Here is a 25,124-nt window from a genome sequence, read left to right on the forward strand (position 1 = left end):
ACAACGGGTACTTGTCATGGTCGTGTCGCCACGAAGATCGTCACGATTGCACAGCCTGACTTCTCGCAGCTGAGTTTTTGGTGTTTTGTGGTTTTCGGCAGTGAGTGAGTTAACTTTCTCTCTCTGTGCTAGACAAGGTCCAGCCTCGCCCAGCTGCAATCAGTTCTGCAGTAGTGAGATTCATTCATATGTCTGCTGCTCTGTTAGGGAAGTTGTCGGTGAAAGCATTTCATGCAGACTGACAGAGCGGATCGTGGTATTTGGAGTTTCAGAGCTAAGTGTATTTGGAGTGGCTTTTCCCTTCCTCGCTTTATCATTTATCTCCTTTCCCGTTGGTGTTCCCTCTGTTGTAGTTGTGTAGTTTTTGTATGCAAGGTGGTTTTGGTTTTACCCTTGTACTGTCTCGTTCGTCTAAGTACTGAGTGTTGGCATATTATTACCTGTCCCATTTTGTTGTGATCGGGGTCCTTCTCATGACTAGATTACTTAGGTGCAGGGATCCTCAGGAGGTAGGGGTTACGCTGGCGGCCTGGACCTCTGTACCTTTAACAGTACCTCCAGGTAGAGGGATTAGTCAGGGCCCCAGCTTAGGGTCAGCTTAGGCCCCCTACCTCCAGTACACAGAGACAGCGTGACATTTTCACCGACCACTTAGATTTTCTCCAGCTACCATGGATCCAGTAGGCGGTCTAGCTCGGCAGTTGCAGAGTTTGTCCATGGAGCTGGCGGACGTTAGGTCCAAGGTTTTGTATCCCCAGGAGCAAGCCGGACCAGAACCTAAGGTAGCTCTCCCTGACATGTTCACTGGGGGGCGGGACAAGTTTTTTGTTTTCCGGGAGGCATGCAAGTTGTACTTTCGGCTGCGACCTCGGTCATCGGGGAGTGAAGAACAAAGGGTGGGAATTGTCATCTCGCTCTAACAAGGGGACCCACAATCTTGGCCGTTCTCTCTTCCCCCGGGCTCCCCGGCTCTCCAGTCAGTGGATAGTTTTTTTGCTGCTCTGGGTCTTGTATATGATGACCCGGATCGGATCTCCCTTGCTGAATCTAAGTTACGTAGGATCCAGCAGGGAGATCGTCCGGCGGAGGAATTCTGTTCGGAGTTCCGTAGGTGGGCCACTGACACCCAGTGGAATGACCCGGCTCTTAGGAGCCAGTTTTGTCAAGGTTTATCCGACAAATTAAAGGATGTGTTGGCACAGTATGACTCTCCCGCGTCACTGGAAGCCGCTATGGCCCTTGCTATTCGCATTGACAGACGGCTTCGGGAGAGGTGCGTGATAACTCCACCCCCTGTGATGACTCCACCTCCTACAAGGTCCCCTCATATGGTGGTTCCCCTGGTCAGTCCAGAGGAGCCTATGCAATTAGGAGGGACATCATTTCGGGGGAGGGGACCGGTGGCACACTACAAGACTGGAAGGTGTTTCTTCTGCGGGAGAAAGGGACATTTTATTGGGGGGTGTCCATCCCTTCCTTTGCAGAGTAAAGAGTCGTCGGAAAACTTTTAATTCCAGGTTGTGTGGTGGACGGCAATCTGGGAGTAGGTATTTCGTCCCTAGGGTCATCTCAGTTTCTCGTACCGGCGGAGGTGGTGGTGGGTACGAGAACTGAGAAGATATCTGTTCTTTTAGATAGTGGGGCCGAGGCTAATCTGGTGGACGCTCGGTTTGCCCGGGTTCAAGGTATGCATTTGAGTGAGTTGGCTAAACACATCCCCATATTCTCGATCGATGCCAGGCCCCTCGGTCAGGGAAGTTTTTTGCATGTTGTGCATAACGTAAAACTTCAAGTGGGGGCGATACATAAAGAACTGTTGTCTTGCTACGTGTTGGAGGGTCTTCCCACTCCTATAGTGTTGGGCCTTCCTTGGTTAACTAAGCATAACCCGGTTATTAATTGGCAATCCAGAGAGATAAGCCAATGGAGTAATTTCTGTAATAAAAACTGCATGAATACGGTCGTCGGTGCTGTCACTCCTAGGGTCTTGCCTCCATTTTTGGTGGACTTTGAGGATGTATTCTCGGAGAAGGGGTGTCGGGAACTACCTCCTCATTGCGAGTATGACTGTTCTGTAAAACTGCTCCCTGAGGCCAAGTTACCTAAATCTAGGTTGTATAACCTTTCTGGTCCTGAGAGGCAGGCCATGAAGGATTATATTTCTGAAAGTCTGGCTAAGGGGCATATTAGACCTTCATCTTCCCCGGTGGCCGCGGGGTTCTTCTTTGTGAAGAAGAAGGATGGAGGCCTACGCCCTTGCCTGGATTTCCGTGAACTTAATCAGATTACGGTCCGAGATCCGTACCCGCTCCCACTTATTCCCGATCTCTTTAATCAGATCGTGGGCGCCAAATGGTTCTCTAAGTTGGATCTCAGGGGGGCGTACAATCTGATTAGAATGAAGGAGGGGGATGAGTGGAAGACGGCGTTTAACACTCCGGAGGGGCATTATGAGAACCTTGTCATGCCATTCGGTCTGACTAATGCCCCGGCGGTGTTCCAACACTTTGTTAATGACATTTTTCACCGCCTGGTTGGACAGTTTGTTGTCATATATCTGGATGATATCTTAATTTACTCGCCTGATCTGGTGTCTCATCAGGAGCACGTTAGGCAGGTGTTACAGATCTTGCGGGATAATAAACTGTATGCTAAATGGGAAAAGTGTGTGTTCGCCGTACAGGAACTCCAGTTTTTAGGTTTCCTGGTTTCAGCGTTTGGTTTTCGTATGGACCCTGGGAAAGTGCGGGCAGTTCTTGAGTGGGATCTGCCTGAGAATCTTAAGGCACTACAACGTTTCCTGGGGTTTGCTAATTATTACCGGAAGTTCATTCGTAATTTCTCGTCCATGGTTAAACCTCTCACTGACATGACAAAAAAGGGGACGGATTTTTCTAGGTGGTCTGACAAGGCTTGTCAAGCTTTCTCCTCCTTGAAAAAATGTTTTGCCTCGGCACCCATACTCATTCAACCTGATGCGTCACAGCCATTCATTGTAGAGGTAGACGCTTCCGAGGTAGGGGTGGGAGCAGTGTTGTCACAAGGTTCGTCCCCTAGTAAGTGGCATCCGTGCGCCTTTTTCTCTAAAAAATTGTCGTCCGCCGAGAGGAATTACGATGTCGGCAATAGGGAACTCTTGGCCATTAAGTTAGCTTTTGAGGAGTGGCGCCATTTTTTGAAGGGGGCAGTCCATCCGGTCACCGTCATCACCGATCACAAGAACCTGCTTTATCTGGAGTCCGCAAAACGTCTGAATCCCAGACAAGCCAGGTGGTCGTTGTTTTTTACCAGGTTTAATTTTGTCGTTACGTTTCGTCCTGGGTCAAAAAATGTGAAGGCGGATGCCTTATCTCGTAGTTTCCCTGGGGCCGGGAATATGGATGACCCGGTTCCTATCCTTCAAGAGGAGGTGGTGGTGTCGGCAGTTTGCTCTGAGCTTGAGGAGGAGGTATTGGAGGCTCAGGGGGACGCCCCTGTTGGACCTCCAGGGAGACTGTTTGTTCCAGATCAGCTACGACAAAAGGTGATCGAGGCACACCATAACTCAGCTTTAGCAGGACACCCAGGGAGTAAAGCAACTGTGGATCTCCTCTCGCGTCGGTTTTGGTGGCCTAACTTACATAAGGAGGTGGTAACTTTTGTTGCGTCCTGTGGGGTTTGTGCGCGCTCTAAGACCCCACATACCCGTCCGTCTGGGGCCCTCTTACCTTTGAAGATCCCGGAGCGTCCTTGGACTCATCTGTCTATGGACTTTATTACGGACCTCCCGCCGTCTTCGGGTAAAACTGTCATTCTCGTTGTAGTAGACAGGTTCAGCAAGATGGCACATTTTATCGCTCTTCCTGCTCTTCCTAATGCTAAAACTCTTGCGCAGGTGTTCATTGGGGAGATTGTGAGGCTTCACGGGGTACCCTCCGATGTGGTGTCGGATCGGGGGTCTCAGTTTGTGTCCAAGTTCTGGAAGGCATTTTGTACTCGGTGGGGGATGCATTTGTCGTTCTCATCGGCTTTTCATCCCCAGACCAATGGTCAGACGGAACGTCTGAACCAGAGTTTGGAGACATATCTCCGGTGTTTTGTGTCAGAGAACCAGGAGGACTGGGCTTCTTTCTTACCTCTGACGGAGTTTGCTCTTAATAATAGGCGGAGCGAGTCCACTGGTAAGTCCCCGTTTTTTGGGGCATATGGTTTTCACCCCCAGTTTTGTACTTTCAGTAGAGGGGGCTCTTTGGGGGTTCCTGAGGAGGAACGATTTTCGTCATCACTCGCTTCTGTATGGAGAGAGGTACTGAATAATCTGAGTACTATGGGGAACCGTTACAAACGTATGGCTGACAGGAGGAGAGTGTCTGGTCCGGACCTAAGTGTGAATGATCTGGTATGGTTGTCTACTAAGAATATAAAACTTAAGGTTCCTTCCTGGAAACTGGGTCCCAGGTTCATCGGGCCGTACAGGATCAGTTCTATAATTAATCCGGTGGCATTCCGTCTTGATCTCCCCCCTACGTTTAAAATTCACAACGTGTTCCACAGATCGTTGCTTAAGAGGTATGTGGCGCCGGTGATACCGTCACCTTTACCTCCGCCTCCAGTGGTGGTCAATGGTAACTTGGAGTTTCAGGTATCGAAGGTCATCGATTCACGCTTTAATCGTCGGTCCCTTCAGTACCTGGTTCATTGGAAGGGGTATGGTCCTGAGGAGAGGATGTGGGTTCCTGCGTCAGATATTAACGCAGACCGGTTAATTCGGGCCTTCCACACGACTCACCCGGATAAACCTGGCCCTGAGGGTCCGGAGGCCCCTCGTAGAAGGGGGGGTACTGTCATGGTCGTGTCACCACGAAGATCGTCACGATTGCACAGCCTGACTTCTCGCAGCTGAGTTTTTGGTGTTTGGTGCTTTTCGGCAGTGAGGGAGTTAACTCTCTCTCTGTGCTAGACAAGGTCCAGCCTCGCCCAGCTGCAATCAATTCTGCAGTAGTGAGATTCCTTCATATGTCTGCTGCTCTGTTAGGGAAGTTGTCGGTGAAAGCATTTCATGCAGACTAACAGAGCGGATCGTGGTATTTGGAGTTTCAGAGCTAAGTGTATTTGGAGTGGTTTTTCCCTTCCTCGCTTTATCATTTATCTCCTTTCCCGTTGGTGTTCCCTCTGTTGTCGTTGTGTAGTTTTTGTATGCAAGGTGGTTTTGGTTTTACCCTTGTACTGTCTCGTTCGTCTAAGTACTGAGTGTTGGCATATTATTACCTGTCCCATTTTGTTGTGATCGGGGGATTTCTCAGGACTAGATTACTTAGGTGCAGGGATCCTCAGGAGGTAGGGGTTACGCTGGCGGCCTGGACCTCTGTACCTTTAACAGTACCTCCAGGTAGAGGGATTAGTCAGGGCCCCAGCTTAGGGTCAGCTTAGGCCCCCTACCTCCAGTACACAGAGACAGCGTGACAGTACTGCGCGCCTGAAGAGAAAGAGACTGTTTTATTGAAATTGACTGTGTTGAAAATGGCGCCCGCCCCAGAAGAACGAGCGCCATAATGTGCGCGCCAAAAGACCACAGGAGGCCGCCTCCCATCGTGGGCCAGGTCCCAGAATGGGGCCAAAGAAGGAGCCAACCACCAACAGCCATGAGCGCGGCTGTGGAGATGTCCATCAAGGTGGGGGGCTGCCCCTGAAAGTGATTGTCACCAAGTTGCCCTGGGACCACCCCCAATGGGGGTGAGAAGAGAAGAAAACAGTGGGGCAGGGCGCGGTCTGGATCAGTCTGGCCAGACCACACCCGGAGATGGAGAGGAGCGTCAACTCTGGCACCCTGGCAAGCGACCTGCTGCAGGCCAAGGCGGCCCCGTGCAGCCTCACGGAGCTGATGGCTCAGCTCCCCGCAGAAGACCCGGAGTTCCTGCGGACTGCGCTGGAGGAGCTGGACCAGTGAATGGTCCAAGCGCAGAGGGACGTCGTGGCCGGGTGGAGAGAGGAAATGGCCCAGCGGGTAGCGGCCCGGCGGCAAGAGACACCGCCAGCACCTGACAGCGCGCCTGCCCCCGAGGACGGAGAGAGGAGACCGGAGGCTGAGGACGATGCTGCGGCGGAGGCAAGTAAGGCGGACGCCCCTGCCCCGGGTCCAGATGCTGCAGCCTTACCCCCGAGTCCCGTCGTGGAGCCAGAAGTCCTGGGAGCCGCTGCAGTTTCCACGCTCCCACCACAAACACCTAAGCCGCAAGCCGCGAGCACTGCCACTGAGCCACACCCCCGGCGTGCCCTTTGACCCCGAGCGCAGCAGAGAGCGGCCCGCTCCAGGCCCGGTCGCAAGGCCTAACGACCACCAGCGCCTCCCAACCGCATGCGACCCCGGTCCCAAAACTACCACCCTTGGGCGCGGACCTGTATGCCCAGCTGTCCGGTCCAGATGGGGAACCAGTCCCTTCACCACCTGGGTGGTTCCATCCTAATCTCCAGAAAGGCCTGCTCGCGGAGACCAGAGCTCCTCTGCTTCCACCCCCGCCTGACCCACAGCCTGTTGAAGTTCCCCAGTTCCCGGTCGAGGAGGTCCAGTATGAGTGGGACCCGACAGGAGAAGACCTGTTCGGGTTCTCACAAGAGACACGGGCGGCCGCAACCCGCAGGCAGGAGTTCTGTAGCCAACAGGTGGCGCAGTTCGAACGGGAGAGGCGAGCGCGGCGACAGAGGCAGGAACAGCTACACGCCCGGAGCGCGGAGCAGAAGATGCGCGTCCGGCGAGACCCCCAGGCTGCGCGAGGTCCCAGAATCATCGGGACCGTCATCAAGTTCCAACAGGTGCAAGGATGGGGTTTCATCCGGGACTCACCACAGACACGGACGTGTTTGTCACCCGTAAAGACGTGGAGGGCCACCTACCAGAAGGCCACCCGGAACGAGATCTATTCCCGGGAGACTTGGTGTCTTACACCCGTCACCAAGGCCTAAAGGGATGGTATGCTCTTCAGGTCCAGCGGATAGGAGGAGAGCAGCACCCTGAAGCAGAATCCGAATATCAAGAGGACCCGGATGGGTCTGAAGAATATGAAGATCGGTATGAGGAAGAAGAAGGCGCATCTGGAGGACACCGCTACTAGTAAGCAGCAAAGCATTTGTGTAAATAGTTACCCGTCGGGGTACAAGAACTGTTATGAAACTGTATCCTGTGTGAACGTTACCCCCTACATCCCTCTTCCCTACCTGGCTAAGGACTGAGAGCAGCCATTCCCTTTCCCAAAACTGGTCGAGGACTGAGAGCGGCCGCCCCTGTAAATAGTTGCGCTTCCTAAAGCGCCCCCTACTGGTTTTATAAAAAGACTACCACGTCTACCTCGGGACAGAGAGTCCCTCAAGTTTACAAGTTTGCCAAAGTTCCTGCACTTACAAGAAGAATGCACACCTGGTCGCAAGTTGCACCTCAGCCAGGATCCAAGAATGTGTTTTTGAAAATGTTTTTTTTTTTCTTGCAAATGTTTTATGTAAAAAGAGTTTTATATGCTGCTAAAAAGTATTGTGAATGTTTTCTATAATGTTTTTATGTCAAAAGAGATCCAGAAGTATTAGTACGTGTTTTATAATAGTGTAATAAGTGAGAAGTGTTTCCCATAAAGAGAATTGAACCGTGTTGTTTGTTTCCTAATGTGAAAAGTTTTAAAAAGTTTGCATGTCCTGTACGTAATTGTTTTTGCTCTGTTCCAGCCCGAGGACGTGCTGTGGTTTACCAGGGGGGAATGTAGCGCCCCGAGGGTTCGGCCGCTACAGGGGTATTGCACCTCTGCCAGAGGTGTGGTATTCCACTCCCAGGTAAGGATGGAGTATGGACCAGGGCTCAGTTGGCTGCAAACAGCACACTCACCCCATTTCCGAGGGACAGCTCAACGGTGCTCCCATTAGACAGAAATGCAGGCACGACAGACCATGTCCCTGACTGGAGTGGGGAGAGGGGAGGAATACCCAGTGATGTAGGAGCAGATAGGGGTTGGTTCCTGAGCGTAGGTAGGAGCCCATTGGTTGCTGGTCACCTGGGCTCATGTTCTAGGGGAAGGTATATAAGGTGGGCACCATCTTAGTTCGGGGTCTTGTCAGAGAGAGGAGAAGTTCAGCCAGAGAGGGCTGACAGGGAGCTGTGGCTCAGTCTGGGCCCAGCTCCATGAGGCAGGCCTAGGGTGAAGGCCGGGAACAGAAAGGAACGAGAACAGAAAGGAACAAGAACAGAAAGGAACAGAAACAGCAAGGAACAGCTGAGAAAGTGAGAGAGAGGAACAGAAGGGCTCAGGAACAAGAAGGCAGAAGGGACCCTAAGAACCCACGAGAATACAGGGTGAAGGGTCAGGCAGATTAAGGGTACCGGATCCCAAGTTGGTGGAGGAGAAACAACCCTCAGCCAAAGACCGGAGGTCGTGATCATTTATTGGTGCGACACCTCATCAAACCTGCTAGGAAGGCACCATATAGAACAGCGGGGAACGGGATCCACGTTTACCCGCACAAGTTTGCGGCAGCTGGACAAAAGTGGGTCACTGGTGAGGCAGGCCAGAGAAAGGATAGAAGGGGGTCCTGTGCCATGCTCCTGAATCGCCTGGGAGTTGACCGCGCCCCTCACCTGCTGGACACTGTACGGCTTGGGTGGTCACTACCTGTACAGAAGTGACCCGGAGAATCTGAAATGTGAGTAAAAGACATTGGACTGCAGTACGTTGTCTGTGTACTCTTTCGCTCCTCCAGCACTAACGGCACTGGGACTCTCTGCACCATCACCCCCACCATCCACTGCACTGCCCTGGGGTTACACTCTTCCTGTGGGGAGTTACCCAATCTCAGCTGCACACACCATCAACCTCAGGGGATAGCCTTGCAGCGGTGGTTCCTAATAACCGCAATCCACGGGTGGCGTAGTCGGACATCACTTAAAACATCTTAAGGACTGCCACTGGTCTGACCACCCTGAGCCACGGGACCGAGTTGCCACTACTACCCCCATCGTCTCCCTATTGCCCGGTTCCGAGTGCCCCACGGCCCAGGGGGCGAGTCAGCTTTGGCGTAGTCGGCAGGATTTCGTGCCCGCTAACAACGGGTACTGCGCGCCTGAAGAGAAAGAGACTGTTTTATTGAAATTGTGTTGAAAATGGCGCCCGCCCCAGAAGAACGAGCGCCATAATGTGCGCGCCAAAAGACCACAGGAGGCCGCCTCCCATCGTGGGCCAGGTCCCAGAATGGGGCCAAAGAAGGAGCCCACCACCAACAGCCATGAGCGCGGCTGTGGAGATGTCCATCAAGGTGGGGGGCTGCCCCTGAAAGTGATTGTCACCAAGTTGCCCCGGGACCACCCCCAATGGGGGTGGGAAGAGAAGGAAACAGTGGGGCAGGGCGCGGTCTGGATCAGTCTGGCCAGACCACACCCGGAGATGGAGAGGAGCGTCAACTCCGACACCCTGGCAAGCGACCTGCTGCAGGCCAAGGCGGCCCCGTGCAGCCTCACGGAGCTGATGGCTCAGCTCCCCGCAGAAGACCCGGAGTTCCTGCGGACTGCGCTGGAGGAGCTGGACCGGAGAATGATCCAAGCGCAGAGGGACGTCGTGGCCGGGTGGAGAGAGGAAATGGCCCGGCGGGTAGCGGCCCGGCGGCAAGAGACACCGCCAGCACCTGACAGCGCGCCTGCCCCCGAGGACGGAGAGAGGAGACCGGAGGCTGAGGACGATGCTGCGGCGGAGGCAAGTAAGGCGGACGCCCCTGCCCCGGGTCCAGATGCTGCAGCCTTACCCCCAAGTCCCGTCGTGGAGCTAGAAGTCCTGGGAGCCGCTGCAGCTTCCACGCTCCCACCACAAACACCTAAGCCGCGAGCACTGCCACTGAGCCACACCCCCCGGCGTGCCCTTTGACCCCGAGCGCAGCAGAGAGCGGCCCGCTCCAGGCCCGGTCGCAAGGCCTAACGACCACCAGCGCCTCCCAACCGCGTGCGACCCCTGTCCCAAAACCACCACCCTTGGGCGCGGACCTGTATGCCCAGCTGTCCGGTCCGGATGGGGAGCCAGTCCCTTCACCACCTGGGTGGTTCCATCCTAATCTCCAGAAAGGCCTGCTCGCGGAGACCAGAGCTCCTCTGCTTCCACCCCCGCCTGACCCACAGCCTGTTGAAGGTCCCCAGCTCCCGGTCGAGGAGGTCCAGTATGAGTGGGACCCGACAGGAGAAGACCTGTTCGGGTTCTCACAAGAGACACGGGCGGCCGCAACCCGCAGGCAGGAGTTCTGTAGCCAACAGGTGGCGCAGTTCGAACGGGAGAGGCGAGCGCGGCGACAGAGGCAGGAACAGCTACACGCCCGGAGCGCGGAGCAGAAGATGCGCGTCCGGCGAGACCCCCAGGCTGCGCGAGGTCCCAGAATCATCGGGACCGTCATCAAGTTCCAACAGGTGCAAGGATGGGGTTTCATCCGGGACTCGACCACAGACACGGACGTGTTTGTCACCCATAAAGACGTGGAGGGCCACCTACCAGAAGGCCACCCGGAACGAGATCTATTCCCGAGAGACTTGGTGTCATACACCCGTCACCAAGGCCTAAAGGGATGGTATGCTCTTCAGGTCCAGCGGATAGGAGGAGAGCAGCACCCTGAAGCAGAATCCGAATATCAAGAGGACCCGGATGGGTCTGAAGAATATGAAGATCGGTATGAGGAAGAAGAAGGCGCATCTGGAGGACACCGCTACTAGTAAGCAGCAAAGCATTTGTGTAAATAGTTACCCGTCGGGGTACAAGAACTGTTATGAAACTGTATCCTGTGTGAACGTTACCCCCTACATCCCTCTTCCCTATCTGGCTAAGGACTGAGAGCAGCCATTCCCTTTCCCAAAACTGGTCGAGGACTGAGAGCGTCCGCCCCTGTAAATAGTTGCGCTTCCTAAAGCGTCCCCTACTTGTTTTATAAAAAGACTACCACGTCTACCTCGGGACAGAGAGTCCCTCGAGTTTACAAGTTTGCCGAAGTTCCTGCACTTACAAGAAGAATGCACACCTGGTCGCAAGTTGCACCTCAGCCAGGATCCAAGAATGTGTTTTTGAAAATGTTTTTTTTTTTCTTGCAAATGTTTTATGTAAAAAGAGTTTTATATGCTGCTAAAAAGTATTGTGAATGTTTTCTATAATGTTTTTATGTCAAAAGAGATCCAGAAGTATTAGTACGTGTTTTATAATAGTGTAATAAGTGAGAAGAAGTGTTTCCCATAAAGGGAATTGAAACGTTTTGTTTGTTTCCTAATGTGAAAAGTTTTAAAAAGTTTGCATGTCCTGTACGTAATTGTTTTTGCTCTGTTCCAGCCCGAGGACGTGCTGTGGTTTACCAGGGGGGAATGTAGCACCCCGAGGGTTCGGCCGCTACAGGGGTATTGCACCTCTGCCAGAGGTGTGGTATTCCACTCCCAGGTAAGGATGGAGTATGGACCAGGGCTCAGTTAGCTGCATACAGCACACTCACCCCATTTCCGAGGGACAGCTCAACGGTGCTCCCATTAGACAGAAATGCAGGCACGACAGACCATGTCCCTGGCTGGAGTGGGGAGAGGGGAGGAATACCCAGTGATGTAGGAGCAGATAGGGGTTGGTTCCTGAGCGTAGGTAGGAGCCCATTGGTTGCTGGTCACCTGGGCTCATGTTCTAGGGGAAGGTATATAAGGTGGGCACCATCTTAGTTCGGGGTCTTGTCAGAGAGAGGAGAAGTTCAGCCAGAGAGGGCTGACAGGGAGCTGTGGCTCAGTCTGGGCCCAGCTCCATGAGGCAGGCCTAGGGTGAAGGCCGGGAACAGAAAGGAACGAGAACAGAAAGGAACAAGAACAGAAAGAAACAGAAACAGCAAGGAACAGCTGAGAAAGTGAGAGAGAGGAACAGAAGGGCTCAGGAACAAGAAGACAGAAGGGACCCTAAGAACCCACGAGAATACAGGGTGAAGGGTCAGGTAGATTAAGGGTACCGGATCCCAAGTTGGTGGAGGAGAAACAACCCTCAGCCAAAGACCGGAGGTCGTGATCATTTATTGGTGCGACACCTCATCAAACCTGCTAGGAAGGCACCATATAGAACAGCGGGAAACAGGATCCACGTTTACCCACACAAGTTCGCGGCAGCTGGACAAAAGTGGGTCACTGGTGAGGCAGGCCAGAGAAAGGATAGAAGGGGGTCCTGTGCCATGCTCCTGAATCGCCTGGGAGTTGACCGCGCCCCTCACCTGGTGGACACTGTACGGCTTGGGTGGTCAGTACCTGTACAGAAGTGACCCGGAGAATCTGAAATGTGAGTAAAAGACATTGGACAGCAGTACGTTGTCTGTGTACTCTTTCGCTCCTCCAGCACTAACGGCACTGGGACTCTCTGCACCATCACCCCCACCATCCACTGCACTGCTCTGGGGTTACACGCAGGGGACTGCCTTGCAGCGGAGGTTCCTAATAACCGCAATCCACGGGTGGCGTAATCGGACATCACTTAAAGCATCTTAAGGACTGCCACTGGTCTGACCACCCTGAGCCACGGGACCGGGTTGCCACTACTACCCCCATCGTCTCCCTATTGCCCGGTTCCGAGTGCCCCACGGCCCAGGGGGCGAGTCACATGCGCACTAGAAAGCTCCACTCCTTCTCTTCTTGTGCAGTAGGAAGCTCTGCTGCTTTGAATATTAGCTTGACAGTACGTAGTATAGGTTACCTATCTCAAGCTCAAAGCAGATGGACTGTATTCAGAAAGACAGCAGTGTGGGTAGCCTCTTCTTATCTCAGCACCCCTGATATCTCCAGTATTAGATAGGACAGACAGGGTGGACAGCAGTGTGAGTAGCCTCTTCCTACCTCAGCGCCTCTGGTATCGCCAGTATTAGATCAGACAGACAAGGTGGACAGCAGTGTGAGCAGTCTCTTCTTACCTCAGCCCCCCTGGTATCTCCGGTATTAGATTAGATAGACAGGGTAGACAGCAGTATGGGCAGCCTCTCCTTCACTCAGCACTCCTGGTATCTCCAATATTATATCAGAATTTCAACTCTGAACACATACAGTATTCCTACAAATGAAGAGAGGTGGCAGAGCTTTCTACTGCACATGCTCACAGACACCCGTTCTATTAATATTTTAGGACAGGTTTCTGTTAGTGTTATAAGATGGCAACCATTTTGATATATTATGTTGATTGAGTGCCTAGACAAACAACAAGTGTAATTTGCAAAATTAAAGCTCTTAGCAATTTATTTATAATGTAATTTTCCTTCCTTCCTTCCTTCCTTCCTTCCTTCCTTCCTTCCTTCCTTCTTATCCATTCTCTTTTTTTTAAACAGGAATAATGTACTGTATTTGTATTCCAGGTGTTCCAGATACATTCTTGGAGTTAATGTAAAGAGAAAAGATCAGTGTCAAGGAAATTCTTGTGAAATGAAGTTCTGCAATTTTGACCAAAAAACAGGCCTGTATGAAACTGGTTGTGTTTTTGTTCCAGAGAAGAACCAAAAAATCAAGCAGTCCATCATGTATTCACAGGCAATCCCATCTGTGAGTATCAATGAATATTATTACCTGGTTTGGATTCTTATTAAAAAGAATCTATCAGAAGAATCAACCCTCCTAAGCCATCTATATAGGCATACAGATCAAACAAAGTCAAATAATTCAAATTCACATTATTCTTAATATGTAAATGAGCTGTTAAGATTCCTGGGCCGGACACAGATCTCCCTGAGAATCTGTCTCCAGAGCTTGCTGGGTGTTGTTGCAACTAAGGCACGTGGGAAACAAGTAACAGAGGTCCTGGAATTTGCAGACAGGTAGCAGAGGTCCTGGAAGCTGTAAGTGGGCAGGAGACGTCCTGAAAGCCACAGGCAGACACATAGCAGAGGTCATGGAAGACCAAAAACAGGTAGAAGAAGTCTTGGAAGCCACAAACGGACAGGAGAGGTTCTAAAAGCCACTGGCAGACATGTAGCAGAGGTCCTTGAAGACCAGCAACAGACCGGAGACATCCAGGAGACCGCAGACAGGTAATAGAGGAACTGGAAGCCACAGTCAGACAAGACACTGGTAATTGACGTACTGGAGGCCAGAGGCAGACAGGACTCAGGAACACTAAAGTCTTAATACCAAGACACAGGTGTGTATCTTGGGGAGCCTTATATTGGCCAAGGCAGCTGATCACATGGAATCACACCGAGCCATCTGCATAGCCTGATGTGGAGCACAACAGAGTTTAGCGGACCAGGGTGAAAGAAGCAAAGCCTAGATCCGGGAAGCTGACAGCTGCAACTCTCCTGTCATAGTGCTGTTAGCTCTGCTGCTGACACTTCAAATAACTAACACTTCTTTAACTTCCATCTCATAGGCAGCCAGTGTAAGGGGATGGTGGGTACAGATGAGCTGATACCCCTACATCAGCTGACAGCATGAGAGTGTGCATGAGAAGTGAATTGCAGCTGCAGATGTGTTTGTAATCAGACAAAGATCAGCTCTGCTATACTGTGTTAGTTATATTCACACTCAGCACTTTGGTGAGATCAGGAGAGCAGATTGTCAGTCATTACATGTCTCACACTGGTAACAACCCCTTTCATTTAAAATAAGCTCTGTAGGCAGATTCTGAGGGAGATCTGTGTCTGGTATCAGATTGCAGATATCATGATATCATTTTATTCAACTTTTTATAACTGCTCGCTTTCCCTATCCCGCATTTGTGGTGCCCCTGCGGGTTCAGTCGCCACAGAGGTACTGCATCTCACCCAGAGGTGTGGTATCTCACTTTCAGGTAAGGATGGAGTACTGCCCGGGACCCTAACACCTGCATCCAACACTACACTACTCCAGACCTGCAGGAGGGGCAAGATGCGCTGCTCCTCTGCTGAGCCCTGTCCCTGGCTGGAGTGGGGGGAACCAAAGTAGTGGGTGTGGGTGGAGGAAGTAGTTCAAGGGAGCTCAGTAAGAAGTGGTATAAAAGAGAGGGTGGAACAATCTAGAAGGGTCTTCAGTGAGAGGAAGAGTTGGGAGCCGGAGCTCTGCAGGAGCTCTGCTCAGGGAAGCGCGGGCCTGAGTGAGGAGGCCCAGGAGAAGGAGAGGGGGAAGGAACGGGAGCAGAGAGAAGGCTGCAGGAGTGAAGAGAGGATCACAGGGCTACGGGCAGTGCTGGAGGTCACCCATACGCCCGAGTCTACCAGGTGGTGGAGGGATCGGATCGCAGAAGGGACCGGCTCCTAACTAGTGAGAATTACAATATTCAACTAGGTCACTGGAGGGTGCAGCATTTCAAGTGCTGCAGCCCAAAGACCACATCTATTTCACCGAGAAGGTGGCCATAGAGGGCCCAGGGGACAGAGAAGACGTCGCCCGACAAGGCCCGCGGCCACTGGATTGGGACACTGGGTGTGAGGTGCAGGGAGACGGCCAGAAGGAACACACAGAAGGGGGTACTCCGGAGGTACAGTACAGACCAAAAGTTTGGACACACCTTCTCATTTAAAGATTTTTCTGTATTTTCATGACTATGAAAATTCTACATTTACACTGAAGGCATCAAAACTATGAATTAACACATGTGGAATTATATAGTTAACAAAAAAGTATGAAACAACTGAAAATATGTCTTATATTCTAGGTTCTTCAAAGTAGCCACCTTTTGCTTTGAAGACTGCTTTGCACACTCTTGCATTCTCTTGATGTGCTTCAAGAGGTAGTCACCGGAAATGGTTTTCACTTCACAGGTGTGCCCTGTCAGGTTTAATGAGTGGTATTTCTTGCCGTATAAATGGGGTTGGGACCATCAGTTGTGTTGTGCAGAAGTCTGGTGGATACACAGCTGATAGTCCTACTGAATAGACTGTTAGAATTTGTATTATGGCAAGAAAAAATCAGCTAAGTAAAGAAAAATGAGTGGCCATCATTACTTTAAGAAATGAAGGTCAGTCAGTGCGAAAAATTGGGAAAACTTTGAAAGTGTCCCAAAGTGCAGTTGCGAAAACCATCAAGCGCTACAAAGAAACTGGCTCACATGAGGACCGCCCCAGGAAAGGAAGACCAAGAGTCATCTCTGCTTCTGAGGATAAGTTTAACCGAGTCACCAGCCTCAGAAATCACAGGTTAACAGCAGCTCAGATTAAAGACCAGGTCAATGCCACACAGAGTTCTAGCAGCAGACACATCTCTTCAACAACTGTTAAGAGGAGACTTTGTGCAGCAGGCCTTCATGGTAAAATAGCTGTTAGGAAACCACTGCTAAGGACAGGCAACAAGCATAAGAGACTTGTTTGGGCTAAAGAACACAAGGAATGGACATTAGACCAGTGGAAATCTGTGCTTTGGTCTGATGAGTCCAAATTTGAGATCTTTGGTTCCAACCACCATGTCTTTGTGCGATGCAGAAAAGGTGAACGGATGGACTCTACATCCCTGATTCCCACCGAGAAGCATGGAGGTGGAGGTATGATGGTGTGGGGGTGCTTTGCTGGTGACACTGTTGAGGATTTATTCAAAATTGAAGGCATACTGAACCAGCATCTTGCAGCGGCATGCTATTCCATCCGGTTTGCGTTTATGTAGCACCCTGAGGATTCGGCTGCTACAGGGGTATTACACCTCAAGCCAGAGGTGTGGTATTCCACTCCCGGGTAAGGATGGAGTGTGGAACTGAGCTCAGTAGGCTGCATACACTACATACATCCCATTTCCGGGGGACAGATCGACGGTACTCCCACCAGTTTATGTGCAGGTACGATAGTGTCTGTCCCTGGCTGGAGTGGGAGGGGGGTGGAACATCCCAGTAGTGTAGGGGCAGATAGGGGGAGCAGTCTGGGTAATGCTAGGAGCTCATTGGGTGCTGGTCACCTGAGCTCACACATAGAGGGAGTATATAAGGTGGGAACCATCTTAGATCAGGGTCAGACAGTCAGACAGGCAGACAGCTACTAGTCAGACTGTTGTAGAGGGTCAAGCAGTCCTGGAAGAAGAGAGAGAGGAGTCAGAAGGACCCAGAGGGGAAGAAGAGGGAACCCCAAGAGCCCAAATACAATCAACAGGGTGAAGGGTTGGCACAAGGGTACCGGATCCCAAGCTGGTGGAGGGCACTAATCCTCAGCCAGAGACCGGAGGTTGTGGGCAGGATCTGCCACGACCCCCCCACTAAATCCACCAGGAAGGCAGACCAAGTATAGGGTCAGGGAACCCAGAAGAGGTGTACCCACCAAGAGACCCGAGGGAGCCGGACATAGGTGGATCCCTGGTGGGGAAGGCCAGAGAAAAGGAACTTCAGAGAGGGAGCTCAGGATCACGCTCCAGAATTACCTGGGGGTTGGCCGAGTCCAGGACCTGGTGGACGCAGCACGGCTCGGGCGGTCACTCAAGGCCGGAGTGACCAGAACAACAGCAGTAAGTAAACACCTTGAACTGCACAGCCCGACTCTGAGTCTTAATACCACCCTCACTGCACCACCACAACCACCACCCTCTACAACTGACCCCCTGAGGCTATACCCCTCCCGTTGGGGGTTATACTACCAGAAGCTGCACACACACCACCAGCCTCAGCGGACCCTGCTGCAGCGGCGGCCGTATTGACCGCAAATCAACGGGTGGCGTAGTCGACACTAAAGAACATCCAGCAACATCTGTAGGACTGCCACACACTGAGCTTGACACCCTGGGCACGGACCGGGTCACCGCCACTCGGAGACTACAACCCCCATCTGATCCGGCTCCGGGTATCCCCCAAACAACACTGGCCCAGGGGGCGCGTCATTTAGTTGGACCATAATTTATTTTTCAACAGGACAATGACCCCAAACACACCTCCAGGCTGTGTAAGGGCTCTTTGATCAAGGTGCTACTCCAGATGACCTGGCCTCCACTGTCACCAGACCTGAACCCAATCTAGATGGTTTGGGGTGAGCTGCACCGCAGAGTGAAGGCAAAAGGGCCAACATGTGCTAAGCATCTCTGGGAACTCCTTCAAGATTGTTGGAAGACCATTTCCGGTGACTACCTCTTGAAGCTCATCAAGAGAATGCCAAGAGTGTGCAAAGCAGTCATCAAAGCAAAAGGTGGCTACTTTGAAGAACCTAGAATATAAGACATATTTTCAGTTGTTTCACACTTTTTTGTTAACTATATAATTCCACATATGTTAATTCATAGTTTTGATGCCTTCAGTGTGAATGTACAATTTTCATAGTCATGAAAATACAGAAAAATCTTTAAATGAGAAGGTGAACGCAGCACGACGTGAGAAGTTATGATCTGCAGTTGTAACCAGGAGCAATGTAAGAACTGTGAGTAAATCCAGAAGACTGCACCCCACTGCCTCTGTGAATTATTACTGCTGCGCCATCACGCCCTGCACTATACTGCACCATGAGCGATACTTCCATAACAGCAACATCTACACTGCCCTGGAGCTTAGCTCTACCTGTGGAGAGCTAAACCAACTCTGCTGCATTAACAACAGCTCCAGAGGACCTGCTCCGCTGCGGCGGCTCCCTTTAGCCGCATACCACAGGTGGCGTCACAAATTGTATATAAGAACTTTAATTCCCCTGTAAATATCCCCTTTTTACTGACCGCCCTGGGTCACGGACCGGGTCAGCGCCGCTGTGACATCTCCCCTAGCAACGACCGGTTCGGCACCGAGTACCCCACGGCCCAGGGAGCGCGTCACATTCATTGGGAAAGCGCGCGGTGGATGCTGTACAATTTTGTATGCTGATTCACTTTATATGATTATATGATTTATATGATATGATGAGCATGCCATTTCTCTGTAACAGTGTTTCAAATCCCAAGTTTTGCTTCATAGAATAAAATTCGAAAATTCTGTTTTCCTGCAGCCACCATTAGGAAAGCTGGAAGACTTACTACACACTGTCTTATGTTTGAGTATAATATATGACAAATGTATTTGTGTGAAATTTTTACAGAACAATTAAAAGCTGGAGACAATGTTGACATAAGAAATATATTTTTATTTACATGTTAGTAGTATCTTTAGTCAGAAAAGTTTTACTAGTATTCTGTCTATACTCATCATTTCTTAATTTTTTTCAGAACCCCTGATAGACAGTTCGCAATCTACTGCTCCTATTTTATAACTTTTCTCATGTATGAGTTCCTACTGGTAATACGTGCTGTATGTAGGCTCTGTGACAGCATGTTGCTTCGTTCACTAGCTCTCACATATCAGCACAGCTTCATTCCTCTAATGATTTCCCATTGTGTGCTTTTTTTTCAGCAGCATGTTTTCTTTGCCCTCCTAGAGAATGTAGATGCTTCCTCCCTCTCCACACTCAGATCTACATAAAACCCTCTCCCCACTGCTATCTCCAATGCTGAGAGAAAAGAGGGAAAGAAAACTGAGAATGGTCATAATCAGGGGCAGAACTTTGCCAAGTTTATATCAAATTTTTCAGACCAGCTAGCTAAGTGAAGGAATTTACAGTAAAGTGGTAGGAAATTTCCAATGAAAACAATTAATTGGAAGTGGCTTAGTCTTGTATTTAAGAAGCAAATGAATGAAAAATACAAATTTTTAAGTGCACTTAGCCTTAAACTAAAAGAAAAATTGAAATACAAAACAGAACATATTTAATGTTTATTTTACATATTTCTTTTTTCAGGTAACTGAATTCTGTGATTCCACTACCCATAACATTGAAGCTCCAACTCTACAGAATAAAATGTGTAACTCTCTCAGTACATGGGAAGTCATAATGAACTCTGCTGATATAGCGTCCACTCCTCCGATGTACAGCACCAATATTCCTGTCCCTACTTTCTCGCTTATTCAGAAAAGAGACAGGGTGGTCACTCTTGTACTGGATGTTTCCGGAAGTATGTCCACTGTAAGTTATTAATACCATTGTATGTTATATTTTGATCATACATTAGTATCATCATAAAGGAGTTTTCACATGCCGCAGATTTGGTGCAAAAAATCTGTGACTTAAAAACATTCCATAGATCACAAGGCGGCTGTTTCTGCAACATGTGCTTGGATTTTTTGAAGATCCAATCAGATTTTTACAACAAATTTCTGGCCCGTAGGCCAAATTTGGCCTGCAGGGTGGTTTTATTTGGCCCGCAACACCAGAACCACCAACCCTCTGTGAGGCCATTGTTCTGTATGGAGGACTATGTGGGGCAAATTAATCTGTATGGAGGACTATGAGGGGCCATTATTCTCTATGGAGGACTATGTGGGTGTGACATGCAGAAGTAGTGCTGTTGCTTCAAAAGCATCCAGCAACTATTAGAAGTAAGAAAATCACAGGAGACATGAAGCATTGTGCTTCAGAAGCATCCAGCAACTAGAGGGGTTAACACAGTCACAGTAGACAGGGAGTGGTTAGCAGAGCCCCAGGGGGATTGTGGGGAACTTGTTGATTAGTCTGGATGGAGTCAAAGGGAAAGGTGGTGTGTGATCTGTATCTCACAGAAGGCAAGTGAACAGGATTCAGATCAGGAGTGAAGCTAAACACAGGTCAGATAGACTCCCTGAGCTAACAGTGCAGAGTATTATTGGGCAGAAAGATAAGGACTGGAAGGAATTGTGTCACAGGGATCATCTCCCTCATCAAACCCTCCCCCTCCATCTCAATGCAGGATAAAGAATGTTGTGTACTACTGTGCCTTTGTGAAGGAAAAGCCTATGTTTGTGGGTGCATAGAAGTGTGCTGCTAAAAAGACTTGATCTATGCTGTACTGTTCTACTGAAAAGACTGTTTATTCTTGTGCTTTAAGAAGAAACTGTACTGTTTGTTACTGGAGCCTGTTGCTCAAGAGACTTAAATTGCATTGGCCGTGCGGCTTTATATTAAATGCTACTGTTCTACCGTTTATGAGGACTCTTGTCAAATGTGTCTGGTCAGCAAGTGAATCCCCTCACCTGTCTGTGCCCGAGGGTCAATACCCCCTGTATGACTGAGAGAGCTGCAGCATATGGTCCCCCTGAGTAATGGTTCTCCCAGGATTCCAAAGAATTCATGTACCCTGTCTCGCCCCTATCTGAACTTAGTCGGCTATGTGGGGCCCATTTTTCTGTATGGAAGACTTTGTGGGGTCCATTATACTGTATGGAGGACTTTGTGGGGCCATTATACTGTATGGAGGACTATGTGGGACCCATTTTACTGTATGGAAGACTTTGTGGGGCCCATTATACTGTATACAGGTTGGCCCGCGACTTTGTCCAAGTTTTTAACTTTGGCCCTGTGTATGTTTGAGTTTGACATCCCTGATCTATACTGAGACATTGTTCAGGATAATATCTGACAGTCCATACAAATATCAGTGGTGCATCTCACAATGATTCTCTCATTATTATATTTTGTTCACTGCTGCAGCAAAAAATATGTTCCCCACATCAAGTTCTCAGCCAGAGTATGTCCCATACATAAAGTGCTCCAACAGCAAGAAAGTACTTCAGATAGAGTGCTTCAGCCAGAAAGTACCTCCATATACTGTGTACTCAAAGCCCCAATATATAGTGTATCAGTTCCTGTCAAAAGGGGAGACTGTTGTATTCAAGTCACTATTCTGCCACCACTTGTCACAGGTCTGATAAGAAGGACATAGTATAAATGACTTCTGTGCCCTAAATAAAAACTTCTAAAAACTGACTTTTCATTAATTTACACATACAGGGAAATCGGATTGAGAGACTCTATCAAGCTGCAGAAGTTTTCATCACTCAGATAATTGAAACTGGATCCTCTGTTGGAATCGTCACATTCTCAAGTGATGCGTATGAAATTTCACCATTAGTGAAAATAACCAGCAATGTCCAACGAAACAATCTAAAAGCTCTTCTTCCAACTGTGCCCATTGGTGGAACAAACATCTGCATAGGAATCCTGGCTGGTTTTGAGGTAAGTAATTATTTTGTCCCATGACCCTTATGTTCTTTGATATAACCACCAAAATGTCAAATAACTAATAAGCAACCACTGCTTCCTATAGAGTAACCCTCGACTACCATGGAGGCTTGTTAAGCCGATTTGGCATGAAAAACAAATCACAGCATGCTGTGAGTGGCTCCAGAATTCAGATCATGTGCATCTACACAAGTCTATGGGTGCGTGTGAAACATCGGACTGCACTCTGATGACATCTGAGGACACAGACAATGGAGAAGATGGAGAAATTAAGTTCTCCATCTTCTTCACACCTGTGCTGCAATTCTCGCATGCAAGAGAATCGGATCACAGTAAACTGACACTCAGCCCAACCTCTGACAGAGTTTGAGCTGAGTGTCATTAGCATAATTAAGCTAATTCTCTTGTGTGACCCCGGCCTAAAGAGAAGTATCTCCTCAGATCCTTTTTAATCAAACTTTTTTATATCTATAATTTATTCTTCTGGTCATTATTACAACTGTGGTTACCTTAAATCTGACTATTTTATTTAATAGTTACTTTTTTTTATCTATAACAGCATGTTTTAAGAAAATAAAATGTAAATATTTTGTTAGCGTACTTCAGAAGTTCTGTAGTTCTGTTGGCACCATTTGTGGTACATATTAGTTTTTTTTTATTGATTTTTACTACATTTTTTTGGCGGGTGTGAATAAAAAAAAGAGAGAATGAGAGGTCCACTTTTAAGAAGGATCGCTTGAGAGTCTCAATGAGGCCCCCCAAAAAACAAAAAAAAACTAAATAATTACTCGCCATCCCAGGATACAGCGCTACCTCTCGCGACTGCTTTGGTGCTCTACGCACGTCATCTATTCTACTGTATGCTACATGTATATAATTCTTATCTGGTTGAGTTGGTGGGCTATGTATAATGTGAGTAATGGAGCCTGTAGATTCTTCCAGCAGGTGGTCTCCTGGTGATGAGGTAGCCTTCTGACCCTTTTACTAGCATGCCTGCTCAGTGATTATGTGTCTTCATGTTCTGATGAACCATGGTAAATTGTGGCTTTTTTTTTGCCTTTTTTTTATAATGAAAACACTGACTGATGGACCAGGAGACGCATCTGTCAATCAAAAGTACTTACTGGTCTTCCTCTAATACATATGCCTATGCAAGTGGGCTGGAGCAGCAGGTCCCTTGGAGAAGCACATAGCTATAACTTACATTCTCCTTATAGATGAGGGAGGAGATGGCCGCTCTGTGCTTGAGAACAACAGGACACAGGATGTTATCCTTCTTCTACCACACCTTGTTGACTTCGGAGCTTAAACATTTTTGGTTTACGGGCCCAATAAAGGATTCTCTGGTTTCCCGATGGGCCAGTCTGAGCTTGTCTGTCCTCATGAGACAATTTCTTTAATGATTTCCACCTTCTCTGACCTGCTACTTTTGCCATTTTCTTTGAGCTTACATCCATGCAAATACTAAAAATGTATTACTACAGCAGGAGACAGACATTATATACCTTTTATGTATTTTTATAAACCAGCCTCATTCCATATATTTATTCATCATCTATTTCCAGGTGAACAAAAAATTTGATGGGTCAACAGATGGTTCAGAAATTGTCTTACTGACAGACGGAGAAGACAACTTCAACACTAGCCTGTGCTTTCCTAATATAACAGAGAGTGGTGCAATTATTCATTTCATAGCTCTTGGTCCAAGTGCCTCCAAGGCCCTGGAAGATATTGCTGAAATGACAGGTGGGTTTACAAATATAAGAATTAAAGACTCATACATATTGTAACAGAACCTTACGGCAGTACTTAAGTGTCACTTTAGTGTGGAGCCTTAGAGAAATCTGCAATGTCAAACAGGTTTTGAATGAGGCATTCTTCCCAGAAGCATTGCTCATAGGAGAAAACACTTTAATATATATGGATTATATATGGATCATATAAATACCATTATATTTGTCAGAGTTATGCAAAATCAAATTTAAAAAATCTGCATAAAAACAGAAGCATACGGGGGTTTAGTAGAGGTCTTATGCACCTTAATAGCAGCATTATTAAAGCTCCTTATAAAAAGTACAAAACAGAGCAGTAATGAAACCTACTGCATGAGACATATCCTTAAAAATGCGCCCCTTTCTGTGAGCCTGTATCTACCTGTTAAGTGAGTAAAAATTATATAACTGCATGTGGATGAAAGATCGTAGTGATGTAAAAGCTGCCAAAGGGTAAGTAAGTGACTGCTGAATGTACATTATCTTCAGGCATGAATAGACAACTAAACAAGGTAAGAGAAGGAATGAATGTGCAAAGTGTCTTGATTCCATTCCTCAGTGTGTCTGGGATGCAGTTACAGCTGTCCAGTCTGGTACAGGGACATGCTGAAGCTGTTGGTACTTTGATTGACAGCTCAGTATTTAGTCTGGTGCAGGGGCGTGCTGACTGCTCGGCCATCCAATCTGAGACAGGGAGGTGCTGGCTGTCTCCAGGTGTTCATTGTCCCAGGTGATTGCTCTGCTACTTATCTGGGATGTTAGTCCCAGATCTCAGCTAGACATACATTTAGCTCTGTGTGGTTTGTCTCTATGTGCCTTTTTGTCCTGCTTGTTGACCTTGTTCTGACCATCCATCTGTTTAACCCATTTTCTCTGATCCGCTATCTTCCTGGTATTTTGACCTTGGACCATTACCTGACTACGCCTTTGTCTCTTCCCCCTGTTTATGATGTACCCTCCTGGCCTTTGACCTCGGACTCCTTGACTATTCCAATTCACAGCTTGTCCGTGAAAAGTGACTTCGCATCACACAAAGTAAATTTTTGGCAATTGCAACAATTAAATAATATTTATTTTTTTCTCCCAGGTGGATTAAACTACAGAGCAACAGATAAAGTGGACAGCAATGGTTTAATAGATGCTTTCAGTGGAATTCAGCCTTTAACTGGAGACATTTCTCTTCAGGTCGGACACCTTCACACTTGTATATCTGTATCTCTATCAGATCAGGTCTTTTAAATATTTTTGTGGTGTTTCTCTATTCCATTATTTCCATTGAAAGTTTAAGGACAGGGCTACACAGCGACTTTGCTACATCACAGCGCAATACAATAAAAGATCGCGACAAGCAAGTTGCAAAAAGTCCAATGTGTTTGGACTTTTTGCGACTTGCTTGTTTTGGACGCAGTACCCTCGAGTTCGCAATGCAACCCTTTTGAATTGCATTGTGCTGCAATATAGCAGAAAAACCTTATGAACTTTTAGTTG

The 25,124-nt window shown here is 48.8% G+C and overlaps 1 protein-coding gene across 1 annotated transcript in view; it reads left to right on the top strand.

Moving 5' to 3' along the window:
• Positions 1-25,124, top strand: part of LOC141156775 (calcium-activated chloride channel regulator 1-like) — an 83,965-nt gene that overhangs the window by 23,547 nt on the left and 35,294 nt on the right. The window contains exons 5-9 of the mRNA XM_073643153.1: positions 13,333-13,516; positions 19,609-19,833; positions 21,634-21,858; positions 23,430-23,610; positions 24,724-24,821. Coding sequence (XP_073499254.1) covers positions 13,333-13,516; positions 19,609-19,833; positions 21,634-21,858; positions 23,430-23,610; positions 24,724-24,821 — 913 coding nt within the window. The remainder of the gene's footprint in view (positions 1-13,332; positions 13,517-19,608; positions 19,834-21,633; positions 21,859-23,429; positions 23,611-24,723; positions 24,822-25,124) is intronic.

This window comes from Phyllobates terribilis, unplaced genomic scaffold, assembly GCF_046119375.1.
Source record: "Phyllobates terribilis strain yellow unplaced genomic scaffold, ASM4611937v1 Scaffold_8__6_contigs__length_399053987, whole genome shotgun sequence".
Taxonomy (NCBI): Eukaryota; Metazoa; Chordata; class Amphibia; order Anura; family Dendrobatidae; genus Phyllobates; species Phyllobates terribilis.